Source organism: Petaurus breviceps, unplaced genomic scaffold (genome assembly GCF_028583685.1).
Source record: "Petaurus breviceps papuanus isolate PSGF00001 unplaced genomic scaffold, PetGlider_PUasm1.0 218, whole genome shotgun sequence".
Classification (NCBI taxonomy): Eukaryota; Metazoa; Chordata; class Mammalia; order Diprotodontia; family Petauridae; genus Petaurus; species Petaurus breviceps.
The window spans coordinates 4318609-4341270 of record NW_027185872.1 but is presented as its reverse complement, the minus strand read 5'-3'; the positions used below and the strand labels follow the sequence as shown (position 1 = coordinate 4341270).

General features: G+C 47.7%; 1 protein-coding gene across 1 annotated transcript in view; it reads right to left on the bottom strand.

The window, feature by feature from the left end:
• Positions 1–22662, bottom strand: part of ETV1 (ETS variant transcription factor 1) — a 91456-nt gene that overhangs the window by 10386 nt on the left and 58408 nt on the right. The window contains exons 6-8 of the mRNA XM_069094440.1: positions 12685–12753; positions 10773–10841; positions 8363–8532 (exon numbers count right to left, since the gene is read on the bottom strand). Of these exons, the coding sequence (XP_068950541.1) occupies positions 8363–8532; positions 10773–10841; positions 12685–12753 (308 nt within the window). The remainder of the gene's footprint in view (positions 1–8362; positions 8533–10772; positions 10842–12684; positions 12754–22662) is intronic.

Sequence of the window (22662 nt, the reverse complement as noted above, 5' to 3'; positions counted from 1 at the left end):
AGAGAGACAAAGAGAGAGCACATGGAGGAGAGAAAAGCCTGGGCATGTGTGTGGGTGGGAAATCCTGAGGGGATTTCTCTCTCTCTTTTCTCTTCAAAGGATGTCTCCCATCTACTCTGTCTTGAAAGTCCTAATTCATACAAATTGTCTCATTGTTTGACCTATAAATTCCTGGAGAGCAGGGCCTCAGAGCACTGGACCTAGATTCAGGGAGAGCTGAGTTCAAATCCTGCCTTTGAATGCACAGAATTAAATGCATGGGATTGCAAAGGAAACCAATTCTATTGGCATGTGTACATGGATCTTTTTAAGAAGTTCACGAGCCCCAGATTTAGGATCCGTGGGCTAAGGCTCCCCACTGGAGGGGGCACCCACATTCTTCTGTTCTTTCATATTCCACAAGAAGTTGTTGACACCTTGCTGAAAACAGTATCTGTTTTTTGTTTTCCAGATCAGAGGAAAGTCTGTTTCTCTCCCTGCTATTGCTTGCACACTTTCCAATGTTTTGGTTTTTTTTTTGCTTTCTTAGATACTTTGTCTCTTACTAATGGGTCTCCCCCCCCCCACCAACTAAAGAAACAATGGGATTTGGGATATACAAAACTGTAACTTTCTGCAACAGAGGCGGTTATGGTGTAGCAAAGAGGAGATCTTATTTCAGGTGAAATGTCCCAGGAGGAGGCCATCATAACATCATGGGGGGAAAAAATTAAAAAGGTCTTCTGTTTTAGGCTAACTTTCTCAGTGACAGAGGAATAGCGATGATGACCTGGCAGCAATTTCCCCCCTATATAAAATGTTATTCAACCACCCCCAATCACAGCCCCCAACGTATGGCTAATAATGCCAGCAGCTAACACATGGGCAAACTGGGTGTGAAAGGAAAAAAGAAATATTAATAGCTCTAAAGTAAATCATAATTTGGAATAATATATTTCTCTTAAATGCTTCTTTTTGAGGCTGCCAATGGGAAGCTTTTGGAATAGGAAATGCTTGCAAGAAAAGCTAAGCCCCAGCGTGGGGGAGACCCTCAGGTAGACGAGGAGAGCCCATTGCTAAAGGGCAGAGACCCAAAGTGGGGGGCCTGGGATGATACAGGCTTTTTACAGAGATGTCACTGTCCTGAGATGAAGCAGCTACAGCAGTTGGGAAGGCTGCATTAATCAGACCAAGGAAGATAAGGGTGTGGTGTGGGTGCATGTGGGTGGGTATGTTTGGATAGGTGGGTGTGGGGGGGTGCACGTGCATATGTTTTATTTCCTGCATCATGGTGCTAAAGTCAAACATTTATTTCAGTTAAATACACATTTATTATTAAGTGACTTCTCCACACACAGTTCTGGGTCAGCACTGGGGCATAAAAAGAACATTTTGACTTCAAGGAGCCTGCAGTCTGCTGGGGAGGGGTGAACAGCCATGGGCACAGATACACAGAATACAGGAAGTGGGTAAGCAAGAAGAGGTACAGACTCAGAGAGAACTTTGGAGTCGGAGAGACCTCAGAGGCAGCTTGTATAACACCCAGCTGGCCATCTGATCTCTCCTTAAAGTGGCCCTCCAAAGAAAGATATTCACTACTTCCTGGAGCAGTCTGTTACACCCTCGGACAGCTCAGAGTGTCAGGAAATTTCTGTTTTTGTTTTTACATTTTCCATGCATTAAGCCCAAACATGTGTCTGTGAAATGTCTATACTTTCCTCTGGGAGCAAATGGAGAAAGGGTAATATTTCTGTCATGCTTTCATTTTATCCTTACCTTTTATCCTTTTACCCTTTAAAGTAGGCAGGACAGGCATTACTGCTCCATTTCACAGATGAGAAACCTCGTGAGAAGGAGACAGTTCAAATAATTTTTCCAACATCATTGGGTCAGTAAATGGCAGAGCTGTGTTGAACATGGAGGCTGGCTAATTGCACATGGTGTGTGGTTTGTGTTCTACAAAAAAGTTAATCCATTGTAGATACCCTTTGGGAAAGACTGGTTTGCCTTGCTAACTGGACAGAGCTGAGGGTCATCAGCCCCATCATATGTCACCAAAATATGCCCCAAAAGCCTACATCACTCTCTGGTGCGTGGGGCACCAATACAGACCCATGCCTGCCTCAAGCCAAAGGGTGACAGAATGGATGGGGTGTCTATACTTCTCTGTGTCCATATGCCTTGTACTGACAAAGCTAACTTGGAGTACCACTGAGGCGCTGTGTTCCAATCCCTTTCCTCCAGATTGCTGGTCTTCCTCAAACAACTGTGAAGCCCACTGTAAACAAGAACCTTGAAGAAGTGGGGAGAAGCAGGAAGTCTATGGCATGGCCTCTGACCTTGTGCAGCTTTGACCTGAGGTGGACAGAACAAATGTGTGCCCAAGGAATGATGCAGTGCACCCCAGGAGCTGGTCAGGTGGTGAGGGCCATTAGTGAAGAAGACAAACAGCATCATGCAAAGGGTGGGGTTTGAGTCAGCCCCAAAGGACAGGCAGGTTTTTAGGAGTAAAAAGGATAAAGAGAGCATGGGAGACAAAGGGACTCATTGGGCTGGAGAAGAGGATTTCCTTAAGGGAGTTCAGGCTGGCTGAGATGGAAGAAGGAAAAGCTGACCACTTGCCTGTGTACTTCTGCAGCCACAGGACCATAGAGGGAGAGCTGGAAACACCCAGAAAGAGCAGCTAGTCTCAGCCCTCACTTTACAGATAAGGAAACTGAGGCTGCTGGTAGAACTGATTCTCTTCAGGGATAAGCTTCCTCTTAACAAGTATTTAACATTAAAAACAAAGAATTACAAAACCTCTGAGCTAGAAAGACTCCCAATCTAACCCAAAACTATAGTACCACCCAACATCCCTGAGCAGGCCTGGGCTTGGCAACCTCCCATGAGAGCAAGCCCTCTCATCCTCTCCAATGCTGATGCAATTCGGTAGCAGAGCTAACAGACGAAATGCTCTACTGAGCACTGAGAGCTTTTACTTCTGTGGAATGGGAGGTGATGGGCTGCAGAGATGGCACCTTTGAGGCTCTCCCACTTCGATAGTAAGAGACCAGTCCCCCGATACAGACTTTAAGTCTTCCTGTGACTTGGAAGCCCATCTCCAAGAGCTATGGGGGAAGGGCCAAGCCATCATTAGTGACCTACTATGTGCTTGCAGGATGCTGGGTGTCTCAGTGGATGGAGAAAGTGCCAGACCTGGAATCCACAAGACCTCAATTCAAACCCAGCCTGAGATACTCACTAGCTGTGTGACCCTGTGCAAGTCACTCAACCTCTATTTGCCTAATCCATTAGAGAAGAAAATGGCAAATTACTCAAATATCTTTGCCAAGAAAATGGCATATGGGATCACCAAGAGTCAGACACAACAGAACACCTGATATGCCAGGCAACGTGCTAAACATCTTGCTAATAAGTTACTGGATTCTCACAACTCTGGGAGGTCAGTTATTATTGTCCCCATCTTACAGTTGAGGAAACTGAGGCAAACAGAGGCTGAGACCACACAGGTAGGAAGTATCTGAGCTGGATTTGGATTCAGGTCTCCCTGATGCCAGTGCTCTGACCGCTTCACACCCAGATGCCTCTAGCTGCTGGGTCAGAACCCTCCTCACTGCAGTCAAATGGGGCATGAGCCTCTCTCCTTTGGACAATAGACACACACCCCATCCTTGACCCATGCTCACAGAATCTTGGAGCTGTGCCTCAGAGGCCATGTCCCACTAGCCATGCCCTTAAAACAACACATTTTTACAATGCAGCCTTTGCTTGGAGACCTGGACCAGGAGCCATCAGAGGGGGCTGTCAGCAACAGGGGAGATTGTGAATGTCAAATGAGGTCCTATTTGTAAAATGCCTAGTACAGGGCCCAGCACACAGTAGGTGCTTAATAAATATGCCTTCCCCTCTTCCCTGTGGAAGGCATTCCAGCTCTCTGCACTTCCTCACTTGTAAAATGAGGATGAATTCTAAGGTGCCTCCAGCTCTAAATAAATGATTCTCTATTCCGATGATGATGATGGTGGTGGTGGTGGTGCCCATCAAGAGCATAGCTCTAGCAGAAAGAAGGCCTGATTTGAGCCCGATTTGAGCCTGATCCACTACTCACCAGCTGTGTGACTAGCAAGACCCAAACTCCGAGAATTTTCTCACACGTAAAATGAGAGTGTGGTCTAGAGCTAGAAAGGACATCAGGGCCACCCAAACTCCTTGATTTACACAGGAGGAAACTGAGGCTCAGGCAGGCCACAGAACTCTGCGCCTGGAGCTGGAGGGCCATGGAGGGCCAGGCAGGGGAGCTCACACACACAGCATCCCATCAGACGAAGGTTGCACCTAGTTCTTCCACTCCACTCCACTTTCTGTCTCCCTTGCTTGTGGGGGTGCTTTGGGGTTCAGGCAGCATCATCTGCAAAAGGGAACCCTTGTCCTATGAAGCCCTGACGTGACTTCTTGGGGCCATGATCACCTTTCACTGATCCATGCTGGCTGCTTCCAGCTGGAAGCCCTCATGGTTACCCATCTTAAGGATGGCGGTCCTCTCCACAGTGGAGGCTGCTGGACAACATCCATGAATGCAGACAGCCCAAGTCGTCCCAAGAGCCCCATCTGACACCTTCATGGACATTAACCACCTTGGGCTTCTTGGTGACCAACGTGGCATTCAAAGTCATGCCCACTGGGGTAAGACTTCAGTTGTCTCTCTGCGGAGCAATTGAAAGATCAGGGGAGGACTGGACGTTCACAGAGCTCTGAGTCCCATCTCTGCCACTGGCTACTGCTCGGCCCTGGAAAGCCCGTGGACTCCTCGGGGTCTTTACAGTCCGATGAAGGAGGAGGGCTAGGAAACCTCTAATATCTCTCCAGTCCAAGTACTCTGGTCCTGGCACCCCAGGTCACAGAGGCTAAAGCAAGGACGGCTTGCACTTTCCAAGCTTCTGCTGCCTCAGACCCTGCCAGGAGTGCTGAGTCACGTGACTGGGAGGCAGCTTGAGGATCTCCCTCTGCATCCTGGGGTCATCTAAAGAGAAGCCTTCTGAATCAGCCTGAAGGAAGTGCCAGCTCTGCTAAGACTGTACAAAGTTCACCTGACATCTGCTCGAGTCATCAGGGCCAGCTGTGCTGCCCCTAGAAACCAACAGATCCTGAAAAGCCAATGACTGCTTCTAACAAATCTCACGACACAAATGGTCCTTCTTTATGGGAGTTCCAGATGTCATTGCAAATGTTATCCTGGGACCCATCTCCAAGCGTTCACCCGGATCAAACCGCTCCCTTCCTGGTATCTATGGCTCCCTTCTCAACACCCAGTGCCCATGCTTCTCAAGGAACGTGGACTCACCACCAAGAACCCCGAGAGACACAGTCATTTCCATGACCTGCTTTGGCGAGATCTGGCCCATGGTCATCGCATGCAAAATATGAGACAAGGCCAAATGCTCATGCCTGTTTGTCAGACACTAGTACAGACGCTGGTGGTCTACACGTGACTTTCCGAGATAACTGGACACCAGGACGTGTATTCTAATAATAAATGCTCTAATATAGAGAACACAAATGGGGCATTAGCATTTGTTCTTTTATTATATTTAGCAAGTAGAGACATGACTCTCTCTCTATGCACACAAACATACACATGGGCAGCTGGGGGAGTCATAGTGCATAGAGCACCAAGCCTGCAGTCATGAAGACCTGAATTCAAATTTGACCTCAGACACTCAATACTCTTGTGATTTAACTGTTTGCCTCAGTTTTCTCATCTGTAAAATGAACTGGAGAAGGAAATGGCAAAACCACTCTAGCATCTTCACCAAGAAAACCCCAGATGGGGTAATGAAGAGGTGGACATGATGGAAACTTCTCAACAGCAACATTTACACATATATTTATGACTCTGAGCATATATATGTACAGATTTCCTCTTTCTCTATTATAACCTTCTCCCTAAGACAAATCATGACATCCTTGATAAAAGCAAATGAGTCATCATGGGCCATTTTTAAAAAATAATGTGGGGTCAATGTAATGGAGTGATAAATAACACACACTGTACAGATATGCCCATGGGTGTCTCTAAATATCCATCCACAGCCACGTCACCGTCACACTCCTTCTTCAGAGCTTTAGTGCCTCAGCGCACATTTAGAGTTCTTTCTACTTTTTCAGTAGTGGGGGTTTTTGTTTGGTTGGTTTTGTTTTCTCTCTGAATTCTCATAGTGAAGCCAAATTCTGTTTCCTGCTCTCTCTGAAGTACCTGCTTCTTGCCACCTCTGCCCCTCCCCACAGCCTTGGGCCATCTGCTCAAAACAGCATTGGGCACACTGTGAGTGATTAAAAATGCTTAGTTAGTGATCCATAAGCTTAAAAGGAGTCAGTACATCCCCATGCCATGGCATCCCAAACAGTGACTACATTAAGTGAGGCCCATAAGGCTTCCAGGCACAGAGAGATGATGGTCCCACTGCCCTCACAGCTGGATTCCTCTCCTCCATTCTGGACATCTTATTTTAAGAAGGACACAGATGAAGTGTGACTTAGTAGCACCTGGTAGAAGGAACTGGGTGTGTTGGAGAAAAAGGCCTTAGGGACCATGAGAGCTGTCTCTGGTGAAGGACGTGCTGTCACACACAGCAAGGACCAAATCTGATCTTGCACAGAAGTGGCAGAAAGCAAATTTAGGCCCTCCCATGAGCATTAATGTGGCTCGAGGGGGCTTTGAGGAGAAGGGATGTGCTCCCAGTCATGAGGCCTTAGGACACATCACACTGGGGATTCCTTCATGTAAGGCAAGGATTAGATGTCCCCTGATGTCTCGTTCCTTCTCCCTCCTCTCGTTTTCCCTCCTTCCCTCTTTCCCTTCCTCCCTTCCCTTCCTTTCCCTCCCTTCCATCCTTCTTTCCTCCCCTCCTTTCCCTCCCTTCCATCCTTCTTTCCTCCCTCCCTTCCTTCTTTCCTCTCTCTCCCTCCCTCCCTTCCTTCCTTCCTTCTTTCCTTTCTTCTTTCTCTTCCTTTCTCTCTCTCCCTTCCTCCCTCCCTTCCTTCCTTCCTCCTTTTCTTCCTCCCTCCTTCCCTTCTTTCTCTTCCTTCCTTCCTCCCCCTCCCCTCCTCCCTTCCCTCCTTCCTCCCTCCCTTCCTTCCTTCCTCTCTCTCCCTCCCTCCCTTTCTTCCTCCCTCCCTTCCTTCTTCCCTTCCTTCCCTTCCTTCCTTCCTCCTTCCCTTCCTTCCTTCCTTCCTCCCTCCCTCCCTTCCTTCTTTCCTTCCTTCCTCCCTCCCTCCCTGCCAGCTATCAAAGGTTCTCCTTTGTATTTCTCACTCCTGTGAGTCAACCTGTAGTTCACTCTCATTTTCTGAAACACGCCAAAGATAAATCTGAGGGACTGATAAATCAGTGCAGATCCCAGAAAACAGATAAAGAAATTTCCCCACTTTTAGCTATCTGCCCAGTCCTCAAAGAATCCCTGGAAATGTTTATGTGAAGTAGGAGATATCCAGTTGTCTGCACTATAGTTAGAAAGCTTTAGCTTTAGACTTTTCAAGCCACTGGCTGCCCCAATGAGGCCCATGTACTATCTCAGCTGTGTCCCTCTTTACAAAGAGAGCCAAAATGTGAAGTACCCTAGAGGAAGCCCACTTTGAGAAGTCTGCCGGTACCTGTTACTTTAGATGGAAAGGCTTATTTCTACCCTGGCCAGGGAGACTGGGAATTGATTTGTGTGATCTGGTTTCTATGTGATTTGTTAAGCAAAAAGCTTGAGTTAAAAATGGGTGGCCTCACAAAAGGGGGAGCTGATAGCAGCCAGCCCTCTGCCTCATCTGATTTCCATGCTTTCTCTGGAATAGGACAGCATACTGAGTCCCACCAGGGGACCAAGGCCCAGCCCATCGGGCCCCAAGTACTCAGAGCCCAGCTGAGGAGAAAGAGAAATCTGGCATCGCCCAAAAGCTTGAAACGAGGCTTCTTGGGCCCACCCATGCAGGCATAGGTCTGCTGCCTCCTGTGCTGTAGCTGGGGCTGACCCCCTGCCAATACCTGCCTCCCAGACTGGATGGACGAAGATGGACCAGTGCTTCTACTTCTGTGCTCATCTCCCTTTCTCCATTCCCCCTCTTCCTCCGGGGACAGAGGAACCCAAATCCATGGTGGCTGAATAGCCCACAGACCCCCTCGGCCTCCCTGGGGGAGGGGGGCTGTCTTGGGCCCTTTGTCGCCCTCCCCTATGCCTGCCTAAGAACTCTGACATTCATTTCTGTCTTTGCCACTTGAGGACAATTTCCTCACAAGCACTGGAGTAAAAACAACAGCCAAAAACCTTTCTCTGTGTCTTCCATAAAGCCTCCTGATCCCCTCCCAACTTCATTAATCAAGCTTTCCCAAACTCACCTCTTCAGGCTCAATCAGTTTAAACTCCATGCCTCGGCCAGTCCACGCAATGAAATGAGAATTTGAGGGGTCATCGAGGAGGGCCACCAAGAACTGCCACAGCTGCAGGGACCCCCGCCTCTGGTAGGTGGGGCCCTCACGGTACATCCCAGGCTCTTGCTTGATGTCTCCTGATGGTGAACAAAACAAGTCTCATTATACAAGAGCTAGGAGGAAGGAAAATGGCCCCACCATTGTTTGGGGGCATCTGACTAGGGGTGGGACTGAGTGGGGGCTCTGAGCCATGGAAGAAGCATTAGTGGGGCTGTTGTACTAAGTTATTATCCTCTTCATCTCCAGAGGCTATTCCCGCCCCCGAGGGCTCTCTTCAGGTGTGGAAAGCACTTTTCACAAGGACACTGATCAACAGGAGAACTTCCAGAGGAAGGCAAGCAGTAGTTAAGAAGGGTCTCTAGGCCATGCCTCACAGAGACTGGTGCCAAGGAACTGGCAATGTTTAACCAAAAGGAGCAAAGATGAAGGAAACCTGACTGTGATCCTCCATTATCTAAAGGGCTGAAATGCAGGAGAGAAACCAGACTTGGAGAGGGAAAGGGAGAGAAAGAAAGAGGAGGAGGAGGAGGAGAGACAGAGAGACAGAGACAGAGAGGACCCAAGCTTGGTGATGGTATTTATATCCCAAGCGTTATGCTATCTGGGCGCTCTTCACTAACAAAAGACAAAACACGTTGCAGGGACTTTTTTTTATGCAGATGCTCAGGAGGCAGATTTGACCAGGAGCATGACTTGAGTCATGTGGGTTAATGCGCAGGACACAAATCCTGTGGGCATGGAAGTCCCTTGAGGACATCATAAATTACCACCCACAGGAGATTATTTTCCATTTCTACTCTTCTGTTTCAGGGGCCATTTTCTCAATAGGTGGCAAATGATATTTCTCATTTAAAAAAAAACAACTTGTTATGGTGCATTTTCATGGCCGAATTTAATCCTTTCCAAAACCGATGATGCCCCCATCCTCATGCTATTCACAACTTGTGTTCAGATGGGTTTATGTGATCCTCCTGAAGAAACTACTCAAAAATGAGAATAAGGGTGGAAGCATGAGGAGCTGGGGGTGAGCCAAGACCTGAGCAAGCAGCCGTCAGCAAGCTCCTAGGACATGCGCCGGGCTATTATAAAAACAAATTAATAGTAATAAAGAGCGCTTGCTGCCCCCAGCTCCTCACAGCCCTGCCTCCTGAAGCTGCAGCAATCAGCTAATCAGAGGGGCCCTGCTTGCTTCCTGGGGTTTGCCAATCAAGGGACAACACAGAAGCGGCTCCAGAGAAACGTTCTGTGCCTTGACTGGCCCTCCTGTTCTCAGCTCGCTCAGCAGTGCTGGTGACTGGCGTGGCCCTGCCAGGGGGGCCTGGCAGCCAGGGCTCCTTGGAAGAGAAGGCCTGTCCATCACCGCTCAGGGCCACTCCAGCACATCACCCTTGCCCAGGTCCCCACCCCCAGATAATTGAGTCTCCCCCTCCTTGACTCGTCTTTTCAGGGACAAGCAAGAACCTGGTAGAATTCTTCAGTCCCCATAACAGCAGAGGAGCATGCTTTCAGTCTGGCCTTGCTAATTATGGGATCACGTTCCAATATATCTCAAATAATAAGCTGGATACGACCACCAGGTCCACAGAAACCCTCCCTCCACCACTCCTCCGCCCGCCATGACAGGCCAGCAAGACCTTCCGTCTCCTGTCACAGACCCAGGCACAGACCCATGGGATAATTATAGAAACCAGAACTTCCAACTGGGGGCCTGAGGGAGAGGATTCTGTTACAAGACTTGGAGGTGAGTGATGGGTAGGTACAGGTCAAAGGCTATATTTGGAATCTGCCTGCCCTTATCCCCTAGCTGCTGATGCCTTCCTCCCCAAATGCCTTAGCCTTTCTTTGGTATATTTTTTTGTAAATGCTAATATAATTACAACTAGCATTCATATCTGCCTTTAAGGTTTGCAAAATGTTTCCCAACAACCCTATGAAAAAGTTACTATGATTATCTCCGTTTTATAGTTTAGGAAACTGAGGCAAACAGGGTGAAAAGTCTTGCCTAGGGCCACACAACTAGGAAGTATTCAAGGTCATATCTGAACTCAGGTCTTCCTGACCCCAGGTCCAGGGCCCTCTCCAACACCAAGCTGGCCTCATACCTGAATATGCTAAATATTTTCCACTAGAATGTAAGCCCCCCGTGTGTAGGGGCTTTGTTTTGTTTTGTTTTGTTTCTGCACCCCCAGCAGCTGGGAACAGCACCACACACACAACAGGCCTTGAATAAATGCTTGTTGACTGATTACTGATTGTATAGATTGCTATTGTCCCCATGCCCCTTCTCAGGAAGCCAATAAGTTGAAAAATAACATACCATCAAACTTCTCTGGGACCACACAGGTGTCATCATAAAACTGTCTGGGGCCCTTTTCAAACATGCAACCTGCAGGAGAAAAAGAGATCAGTGAAGGGCTCAGGTGGGAAGGGTTTTCATGAACAACTTTCAAAGGCAAGGCCCACCATGTTGTCTGTGCATCCCCAGCCCTGCACTGGGGAGATCCTTGGAAAAGGCCTTGATTGAAGGGCATCAAAGCCATCCTAGCTCTGGCATTTCATATCTGTGAGGCTGGGTCAAGGCCTCCTTCCTCACCGGTGATATGACCAGGTTGGATAGGGGCAGGCTTCCAAGGGGCTCTCTACCACTGCCCCAAAACAGCCATTCCACCATCGAGACATTACCATGTTTCCCCGATAATAAGACACTGTCTTATTAAATTTTTTGGACAGAAAAACACCAGAGGGCTTATTTTCAGGGGAGGGCTTATTTTAATGAACATTGACAGCAATTTTAATAAACAGGTAAATGTGAATAAAAAAACGTACCTTTATTCAATAATGAATTCAATAAAGAACAGGATGAGGCGCTCTCTGCTGCAGCTCTGATTGGATGCAGCTCGGAGCGTGATGTGCGTTTCACGGGGGAGGGACGGTGCATACAGAGGGTACCGTAATGTAGCGTGTAGTGCAGGAGATCACCTTCACTACAGTACCAATCTCAATAGGGCTTATTTTCGGGGGAGGGCTTATTTTAGAGGAACCTTACACAGTAATGGGAGGGCTTATTTTTGGGATAGGTCTTATTATCGGGGAAACACGGTATTAACTCATTCAATCAATCAACAAGCACTTATAGAGAGCCTATACTCATCGAGCCCCTATGCATGGGACACAATTAATAACAACAACCAACCAGCTGTGGCTTTAAGGGTTATAAAGCACTTCACACACATCATCTCATTTGATGCATAGAACGAATGCAAAGCCTAGAATCTGCCTGAGAATCCTGTGGCCAGGTTCAGAGGCAAGTACGTCTCTTAGTGCAGAAGGAAAAGGTCAGAAAACCCAGCCCTGGAAGGGCCTGATCCAAGTGCCTGGCCCATCTTCAGTCACAGACTCAGAGCAGGAGGAGGCCATGAAGACCACGGAATCCACCCCTCATCCTTCAAATGCAGAAAGTGAGGGTCAGAGCCATTCAGTAACTAGCCCAGGTGACCAGTCAGTAAGTGCAAAGCCTGGATGAGGGCATGGAGGCTGACGCCATGGCCACTGCCCAGCCTCTCCTCCGCCATTGGAGAGAGAAGCCAGCACTGTGCTCACTTCCTCTGCAGAGGAGATCCCATGGGAGCTTCAAACACCCAGAGGGAGGACCTTCCCTAGGAGCGCCTCAGGGAGAACTGAATGAGGACCTAGGCACACAGGGATCACCTTGTTTGCTCCATCTTGTTTACAGATGAGGATGTGAAGAAGCCTGCCCAAGGTCACGAAGCCAGTGAGTGTCAGGGCCACGATTCAAACTCAGCACTTCTGGCTTCAGGTTTTGTGCTCTTTTGACCATATCAGACAGAAAAGTCAGGAGAGGAGGGGAGGAGAAAACTTGTATATGTCAATCCAATGGCTGTCTTTGGGGAAAGCAATGGCTGGGAATAGTCAGGAAAGATTCCCTAAAAACAGACCCTGACAGGCAAAGGGTCAGGTGGGCCCATCACTCACCAGGCCTTCAAAGGATGTGGATGCTGGCAGGCCCAAAGGCCAAACATGCTGGTGGCCTCATACCAGCCCTGTGACACCATCAGCAATACCAGGGTCAGAACTAAAAATGCCCATTTAATTTTCTCAAGGTCCAGTTGGGAACTACTTTTATTGTAAAAGAGGTCCATGGGTGAGGTCTCCTTCCTGTGTTCTCCTGGGCTTTGGGGGGAGGGGGGACAGGGAATGAGCACACTCACCCTCTGTTCTGTTGGGGTGCACCAGGAAGCCCTCTTGCCGCATGTAAATGGAGTGACAGCTAGGCACTTCTGAAAGGGAACATGGCATTAGTCAGAGGGCATCAGAAGGGCATCGGAAGAGCAGCGGGCACTGGCTCAGCACCACAGCTGTGGATGGAGGAGCAATAGTGAGGACGATGGACCTTCCATCCATCCTTCAACAGCGAGGACGATGGACCCTCCATCCATCCTTCAACAGCGAGGACGATGGACCCTCCATCCATCCTTCACGCTCGTCACGGACACACCCAAGGCACGGCTGGGGGGGGGGTACCTTGGCTGGGAGGGATGAAGAACTTCTTACAAGAGATGTGGGCATCAAACATTCATCCAAAAGCAATCACGCTACCAGTCAGATCCCACAACCCCCCAGCTAGAACGATGGCACGATAGTGGCTTTGTACTGTACAACAGGAAAACGGAGCACCAGCATTCAGCCATCTGGGCAGAACTGCCCTCCCGAAGATATCACAGAGCTGGATGCATGAGGTGCCTAATAAATGCTTACTGACTGCATAGGAATGAGAGCTAGAAAGGATTTTGGTCATATTCTAAGGTGGGTCCTTCACTTTGTAGGTAAGGAAAGAGAAGCCTGAAGAGAAGGTCATAAGGGGGGAAGACAAGATGAGAGCCCAGCCCTCCCGACTCTCTCCTAGACACCATATCATCCTCTCATGGAATTTCAAACCCAAACAAGATGGTAAGAAGGACAGCCAAGCAACAAGGCAGCAGTGAGCCTTTTTGAAGCCAATTTAATCACTAGGAGCCCCTTTAATTAGTTTCCTTTATATGAATATATTGCACTGTCTTTGACATGTGGCTAAGTAAAGCCTTCCTATGAACCAAGTTACCTCACGGCCACCTTCATCTTCCAGGGTCGTAATGAAATTGTTCCACATTTTTATTCATTCATAAAGCATTTATTGTTAAAGAATTTTTAGAGAGTAAAATTCTTCATCAATATATTAAACGACTGCCTCCCTTTTCAGCATAGTTCATGGAAAGAACATTGGATTGGCAGCTGGGAATGTTTGGTCCCTGCTCTGACAGTCACTCTCTGTGTGACTTTGGACAAATCACTAAATCTTTCTGAATTTCACATTCCTTATCTGTAATGCAGAGTTTGAATTCATTGGTCTTAGAGATACCTCCTTCCCTAGGCATCAATTCCATAATTCCACACAAAATGTTTACTCACTTACCTTATGGACTCCTCCATTAAGTACAAGGAAATATCATTGAGATAATTCTACCCTCTGCTTCTCTGTCAGTTCTTTAAGTAATCAAAGAAAGCAAAACGTAAATATTGCTATTAAAACATGAAAATTTATCCATTTCCAAAGGAGTTGCCCTGCCCCGATCTCAATGAGCCAGATGGCTTCTCTCCAGGTCAATTGAGATGAATTTGTACTTTTCAATATGAGCTAAACACCCATTAGCAATCTGATTCTTGCTAAGAGAATGTATTCTAACTGGTTGGTGCCCAAATATCTATCTGGTTTTAAAAATCCTCTGTTCAGAAGTCTACTCTGAATTTTTACTCCATTGATGTGAGTTCATAATAATATTAAAAAAAAAAAACATGAATGAACCTACAATTTCATAGGGAAATGGGACTCCCAGTGAATCAAATCTCTCCCAATGCAGGATGGCCTCCATTCTATAAATGGCAGACTGAGAGAGTTGGGTAAGTGGCTCCCTCAACATCAAAAAGCAAGTGTATGTGGAAGGCAGGATTTGAACCTTCCTCTTCTTGGCTCTGATGTCAGTTCTCCCTACACTCACTGTCCTCAGAATGTGACCCATTTAATACAATGTATGCCCATTTCAAAACAAGATTCCAATATTTTTTCCACATGGTCTGAAGGCTTTGTCTCCCTATTTTCAGTCTCATAAGTTAATAGCATGGCTTCTTCACAGAGAAACAACCAACAAGCAAAGTAAAAAATCCTGAAAATCAACTTAGCGGCCACAAAAAGGCATTAGCCATTCCAATGGAGAGCTGAGCCCCCCTTCTCGTGTGAGGTGATCAGTGAATCAATAGAACCTTCAGAAGGAGCTGCTTGTGCCCAGGGCTGGTGACCTTGTGGCTGCATCTCTCATGGCATGAGGGTGACTACATCCCTTCTGGGCATGGTCTCTGCTCCCTGGCATTCCTGGCACAACAGAATTCCAGGGGATTTGATTCTCTTTTGAGTTCCCAAAGAGCTGAGGTCAGTGTTCTCCGAAAGGCTGAGTGGTGATGATCTCAGCGAGTTCCTCTGGCAAGCCCAGGAGGCCCCCTCTTGTGACTAGCAGCACGAATGACTTTGTCATCTCTGCTGGCCCGCAATGGCTTCATTCTACTCATTTTAACACAATGCAACAAAAATAATTACGTCAATCGCCACCCAGGTGGAGCAAAGCTAGCTAAAACAGCTGCCCAATTCTCTTGTCCAGTGCAGGAAGGATGCGGAATGTGTCTCTCACTGCCTGGGAGGACAAAGACATCATCCTCCCATAGAAGAAAGGAGAAAGCTGTGCCCTCCACCCAGTCTAACAGATTTGTGAGTTACTAGGACAAAACAAGGAAGGCCTGCTCTCAGGACCCTAAAGACTATTTACTGGGGGGGGGGGGGGGGGTGGTCCTCCAAAAAAACAGAAGGATCTGAGGAGTGAACACAGGGGCATTTCAGTAAAGGCTGCCAGGAACAGGTGGCACCTGAACTCAGCCTTCAAGGAAACTAGGAATTCTTAGAGATGGGGATGAGGAGGGAGCATGTTCCAAGCATGGGGGAGGGGGAACCCTGTGAAAAGACGTAGAGATGGGGCAAAATGCTGTATCTGAGAAACAGCAAATGAGTCATCTTCCCTAGAATACACAGAGTGACAGGGATTCATAGGTAAAAAGCCTGGAAAGGTAGGCTGAAGGTTTGTTGTGAGGGACGTTAAATGCCAACATCAGGAGTTTGTATTTGACCAGAGGAGCTAGGGAGTCACTGAGAATCCTTGAGCCAAGGTGTGACATTGCCAGATCTATACTTTAGACAGATGATTTTAGCAGCCAGGTGGAGAGTTAGCAAACAGGGAAGCGGATGATGCAGGGTGTCCAAGCAGAAGGCTACTGCATTAGCCTGGATGAGAAGTGACCAAACTGGGCGGGTGAGGGGGAGGGGTTAGAATGAGGACAGGTCAGCCCAACCTCCTTCCTGTTGATGGGCTTGTCCCTGGGATGTTCAGGGGGCCTACCGAGAATAAGCTAGCACATGAGTCAGCAGAGGATGAAGGTGAGAGAAGCTTCAGAAGAGCTCTAAAATACCAGACCACATCAGGAAGCTCCACCTGAGAACCAGTCTTATTTGAAAAGAGGTGGGCAGATGTCAAGAAAACCGGAAGTGTGAGATCTGCAGCACAAAAGGATGTGTGTGTGTGTGTGTGTGTGTGTTTAACCTGGACAGATGCCATGTGGCTCAGTGAGACAGGGGAGGTCAGCTCCTCCCAGGGCCCGGCATAGAGGACAGCATTACTAAAAGCCTCCCACATGGTCAGGGTGATTGTCTTTTCTTCAGTGATGCATCCCCTAGTATTCAGCAATGGAAAGAGCCGTGGTTACCAATAAGCCAAAGAATCTCACAGAGTACTGGGTTTGGGATCTGCTCCATTAGGAGCTCCCTCCCACATCCAGGTCACCCAGACCTGGGGGAGGTGTGCTTGCCAAGGGGATGAGTCATAGATAAGGGGGAAAAAGCCTCCTTTACATGAGGCTGTCAGTCAACAAGCTCCTAATAGAGGCTCCAATGTGCTGGACTCTACACTAAGAACTAGGGATACAGAGAGGCCGAAGATGGCTCCTCCATGGGTGCTGGCCTGATGGGCATCACCAATAACCTTCCACTCCAAAGTCTACCCTCCTTCCCGGGTGGTGGACGAAGATTCATCTTTGGAACTGCAGGTTCTCCTGTGCTAACAGTCATTTCTCTCCCTAACTCGGACCTTTGAACCAGTCCAGAGAGGACTGAAAAATAGACTGAAGGAGAGTTTATGTGCCATGAAGTAACTAGTCTTGTTATTCTAAAGTGTGACCAGTTAATTTATGACTCTCAGAGTGGGTCAGACTCTAATCAGATTGTAGAAACATTTCCAAAGTGATTATTCAATCAAATGACTAACATGGTTAATTAGGAGCCATAAACATTGCTCTGAAATTCATCAAAGTAATGACTTGCCCAGAAGAATTACAGCTAATTAAATTGCCTGCTGCTTTCAAGTCTACCTTATCGAATAAAAAATCCAGCCAATGAAATTTGGCCTGGCCGCTTGACATTGGACTAAATGCTCAGCTCTAACTCCCAAGTATTTTAACCAGCTCAGTATCAGCTTTAAAAGCAAACCTTTGGTCATGCACACTAAAGATGGGTATTTTCTTTTGATTAAGTCATAGTAGCACAAGAGAGGAGGTTGGGATAGCCAGGTTACCAAGGAACAGCTTGAAATCTGAATTTCACTGTCTCTCTATGTCTTTCACACACACACACACACACACACACACACACTCATACCATAGTAACAGTAGAGTTTTTAGGAAGACTGGTTTCTAATTAAAAAAAAATGACAAGGGAGAAGGCAACCTCAAACTAAGATTAACTAAATCCATAATTAACTCTTTGATTTTTCTTATTGATGCTGTCCTCAAATGACAAATATCCCAGTTTGTGTGGTCTCCTTATTAGAATGTAAGCTTCCTGAGAAAGGGGATGGACTGTTTGTGTGCCAGAACTTGGCAAGTGGTAGTCCTTAACAAAGAATTTTTCTCTCATTCATTTACTCATCCATTCATTCACTGTTTCGACATGCACATTAGATAGCTATCCATCCACATATACAATTTTATTCACCAAACATCTCTTCATCCACCACCCCATGATCCATGGATCCAGCCCTCCTATACAAATGAGATAACAGGTATAAACCATTTTTCAAGCCCTCAAGGTGCCATGTAGATATCAGAAGTTGTCAGCATTATCATTTGTCTATCCATCCATCCCCCCACCTAAACAGTGCATAACTTGATGTCTGGCCTGTAGAATGGGGAAAGCATTTGCACTGAGTTTTAATTTTAAAAAATTACAGAAAACATAGGTCTGGATCATGTCACCTGTTAGAGCCTCAGTGTCAAACATGTGGGCCAGCAGCCCCAAACATTTCCAAGTGTGGCTGAACCAGAACAAAATGTAATTGGGAAATATTTAACAAAAGGAATGTGACTGTGGTGGAACATAGATAATGTTAATGTGTGATTTTCTAAGTCAGTGTGAGGCCCACAGGGATCTTAATCCCCATTTCTCTTTGAGTCGGACAGCACTCTCACAGAAGCAAACTCTGACATCACTGCTCTAAAGGGAAATATGACTGAGTGGTTCCATGTGTGGCTCTCACTTCCCTGACCACTGAGCCAACCCTGAGTCCTTCTAATCCCAACCCACAGAGGCTGTGTTGGGCTTCACAGAGCTATCACTGGTCACAGATGAGCTGATCAGGAATGCACAGCTACCCTCAGCTACACAGAAATTCAAAGGAGTGACCTCTTGGGGACCCCATCCATGACGTTTTCCCAGTGTACTGAACATGCAAGCGAAGTTCCCATTTCATCTGTCCTCCCAAACATGTTATTTTTACTAAAACTTCCTATGTGGGGAGGGATGGAGGCGGAGTGGTGTCTCCTTCCTTGGCCTGTATTTTGTGGCTTTATGAGACACAGAATGAAGGCTCTGGGATCTTCCCTTGGGGTTCATGTCTTTACTGGAGGCTCAGGTTTGTTGCCAAGGGCTAATCAGGAGAGAGCAGATACTCTGCTTCACCAATGGAGGCATCTTGGGGGCCCCACTGGTCTGAAGTTTCTCAAAGCCTGGTTTGGCTCAAGATAAAAACATCTTCACCTACTAGCTAAGTCAACTAACTCTACAGGCAGAGCTGCAAAAGTCTCTTCACTCTCAACATCTTGGCAACGAGGGCTCAGTCCAGGGATGGTCCCCACGGACTGATGTCTCAAGCCCCGAACTCTCTGCCATGCTCATATCAGAGCTAAAATGGTTAATGCATTAGGCCTGCCTCCTCTCCTCCAAAGCCTTTCCATATCAGCCCCTGCCTAGCCTCACTGCCTTTAGCCTCTCTTTGGCCATATTTTTTTTTTAATTTAATGCAAGGGAAGGGCTTTGCAAATATTGATTCCTACAGGTCTCAGCTTCCCGATCCGTAAAATGATCTGGGAAAATGCACTCAGCTCACAGCATTGAGGGAATTTTTTCTCCCAGTGCCTGAGCAATAACTCACCCCAGCAAAGGTTCTGTCTAGAAATGAGGCCGTAATGGGCAAAGCTAATGGAGTCACTGCAGACTAGCCACTTAATCACTCTCGGCCTCAATTTCCTCATCAGTAAAATGGGGCTAACCAGACCCACTCTGTCTACTGCACTGGGTTTGTGGTGAGGCTTAAGGGGGTGAATGAAGCTAAAGCCCTTTGCAAACTTGAGAGCCCTATCCAAATGTCAGGGATTAGCAGAACCTCCCTTCAGGCCTCTCCCACCTCCCTCCCATGGCTGCCTGGACTGGCACAAATATTTAAAATAAAGGTGCTTTCAGCTTTCAATGGACATCGTGTTCAAGAGCAAGACGACATTTCAGAATCGTCTCTTCCTGGGTGGCCCAGCATGGATATCCACCTCCCTGAGGTCAGCAACTTTGCTGGCCATCAGGCTGCTGGGCCTATGAGCCCCTTCTTGGAATCATGTATGTAAATGGATAACACATTGAGCCAAATGGGACTACAAATGGAGTCAACTGCACTGAAATAGAGTTATTGAGGCATCATTTTTTAGGAGGCAGCTGGCGGGCACAGTGCATAGAGAGTGAGGCTTGGAGTCAGAAACACCTGGTTTCAAATCCATTCTCAGACATTCACTAGGTGTGTGACCCTGGGCAAGTCACTTAACCCTGCTTGCCTCAGTTTCCTCATCTGCAAAATGAGCTGGAGAAGGAAATGTCCAAAGTATCTTTGCCAAAACAAATGGGGCGATGAAGAGTCAGATGTGACTGAAAAAATGACTGAACATCTTTTTCAAAGTTTACGGACTCCAGGTTAAGAATCCCTGCTCTAGGCAACTCAGGTCCACTCAGGATGCCTGGCTCAAGGCAGAGGGAAGGACAGAGCTTTCAAGTCTAAAAAAGCATTTCTCTACATTATCTCATCGGAGTCAGAAGCAAAGTTTTACCGGTGATTATTCTAGCTTCCTAGATGAGGGTGCCAGGAGTCTGAGAGGTGAGGTGAGCTGCCCAGGCTTCACGGCTGTCAATGCCCAAAGGCAAGACTGGAACTCAGATCCCACGCTGTGCACTGCCACACACAAAAGCCCGCCCGTCCACCTCGTGCCTCACACGTGGCCCTTGTCAGGAGCCTCGGGAACCTCAGGGCCTCCATGATGATCGGGAGCATCTCCCAAGTGTGTGCTATCACCAACAACTGGGGCTCTCCAGTCCGAAGTTAATCACGTTGGGAGGACAGAAAATATCAGGGAGTTGTGCCCTGAAAAGGGAAACTCACTCCATGAATCTCACAAGCATGGGGAGTGGGGGAGACAAGAAATGATTAACAGTCGGGACACTCGCACCAACAGAAGTCAGTTTGGGAAAGATGGGCCTGGGAAGTTGGCCCTTGTTTGTTCAGGGCTTATCTGTGGCCCTTCCCTGCTCCCAGGCTGTGCAGGAGCCAGAATGGAGCCCGAGGCTGCTGCCAGAGGTTTTCTATTTGTTCAATCACACCAAAAGCCTCCGGTCCTGCCTTCTCCTCCTGCCTCCCGCCTTCCCTCAATCCTAAGCACATTCATCTCCACCATACTGTCTGCTTTCAACATTAATAACCCTAATAAACAGCTTCCCATAACTTTATTATCTGGTCCAACAGCATAATGCCTTCTCTGTGGAGGGTGCCTCCCCCTGTGCTAACCTCGCAGTGTGATTAGGGGGAGTGGGGACTCAGCAGGCCTTTTTCCCTCCTATGACTCTCTTGTCCCTCCCTGTGTAGGGAGCAAAGCAGCTCACATCGGAGTGGAGCTTTATAAACCCTCTGTGATACATAAATCTGAACTATTTTGATTATTGGAGATTTTTACTACTGCCCATACAGTGAGCTTTATCGAATCCATAACACAGAGAGACAAAGAGGTCGATAAACTCATGGAAACAGAATCCCATGATCTCTTCACAAAGGGACAGAGAGCAGAAAGCCCAGCCACTTGTCTCCTCTGAAACATTCTAGGGAAACAGAGATTGGCTGGCACAGGCCAGGGGGGGGACACTGAGGGGACAGAGTATGGGCAGACACCTGCTCTGCTCAGGCCAGGGGGAGGGACGCTTAAGTTCCCTAACAGAGCTCTCTGGCTCATGGAGAGAAAGGGCAAGGGTGTGGCGTGTGGTGTGTGCACATGTGTACACGTGTGTGTGTGATGTGTGTGCATGTGCGGTGTGTGTATGTGTGTGTGCTGTATGTTCATGAGTGTGTGTGTGCATGCACATTCCCGTGGGAGGGCTTTGTGCTTATTTAAGGCTTATCTTGCACTTTCATGAATATATGCGTGTATGTATGTATTTCTATGTGCATAGATACAAATTATGTTTATACATATCTATATATTATCATATATATAGTAACTGGTGTGTATGATATATATTAGTGTATAAATAATATATGCCCATACGTGTATGTACACATATATACTCACATACAAAAGATGTATGTAAATAACGTGTGCTAGCTTATATTGTATTATACATGCATTGCAGCTAGCATATGCATAACACACATTACAGATGTTGTGTGTACATCGATGTGTGTATATGCACATACACTGAGAGTACACAAATGTTTGAGTGTGTGCATATATACTCCAACATAAAAGATATATACATATAAATATAACTCGTGTTCTGTATCACCGTAGCTAGTACATATGAGATACGTATATTAGATAATGTGTGTACACATACATACATAGCACACAGATGTGTGTGTGACTGTGCGTGTGTGCACGCTCAGCTTGATTTCTCTCTACAATGAGATCCACACCGAAAGCTAGACACAATTAAGTACACAGACTCACATTCACAGTCCAGATAGGATTCATACTCTAGTAAAACATAATAATTAGCAATAATTTTCATCAGCCTCGCTGGGCAAAAAGCAGGCTCTTGGAAAATACCCACAACTGAGTCATTCCTACTTCCAGTGAAAATATCTTGAGCTTGGCCCCGAAATTCGGTGTGATATCCGAGCCCTGTGCCGCAGGTCTAGAGCTGGGCTCTCAGCAGCTCTCCAGGACGACAGCCCCAGAAGAACCGCAGCTACCGCCCATCGGGGGCATTTGCCCCCAAGGCTTCTTCTTTTCTGATGAGACCGCGGCCCGAATCCGAAGAACCCGGACCAACGCACAGACCTGCAACACGAATGGTACTGGAAACCGAGGCTTAAGAGCTAGGCTGTCTTGCCTGGAGCGGCAGGGCTCATGCCGGCTGCGGACAGGATCGGAGCCCAGGCCCTCCTGACTCCCAGCACTCCGGCCCGAGACTCCTTCAGGGTTTGGGGAACCCTGGCTGTTTCACTAAAAACCTGGGATGAAGTGGGGTTCACAGGGGCGCAGCCTCTGCTGCCTCTCCCCGCCCCCCGCCCCCTCTCCTGGCCCAGCTCCGCAGGGAGGCTGCAGGGAGGCTGCAGGGACAGATGTGAATGGCATTCAGACCGACCCGTTCCTGCGGACGTTTCCCATGGGCCGGGGCCGCTCATTCACAGTACTCGGGGCGGCCGGAGCCCGCAGCGGCTCAGGTTACAGGCAGGCCGGGCCAATGAGGAGGCGGCAGCTGAAGCCGCACTCCACCCCGGCCCCCGGCCCTGGGCTAAAGGACCAGCCCAGGC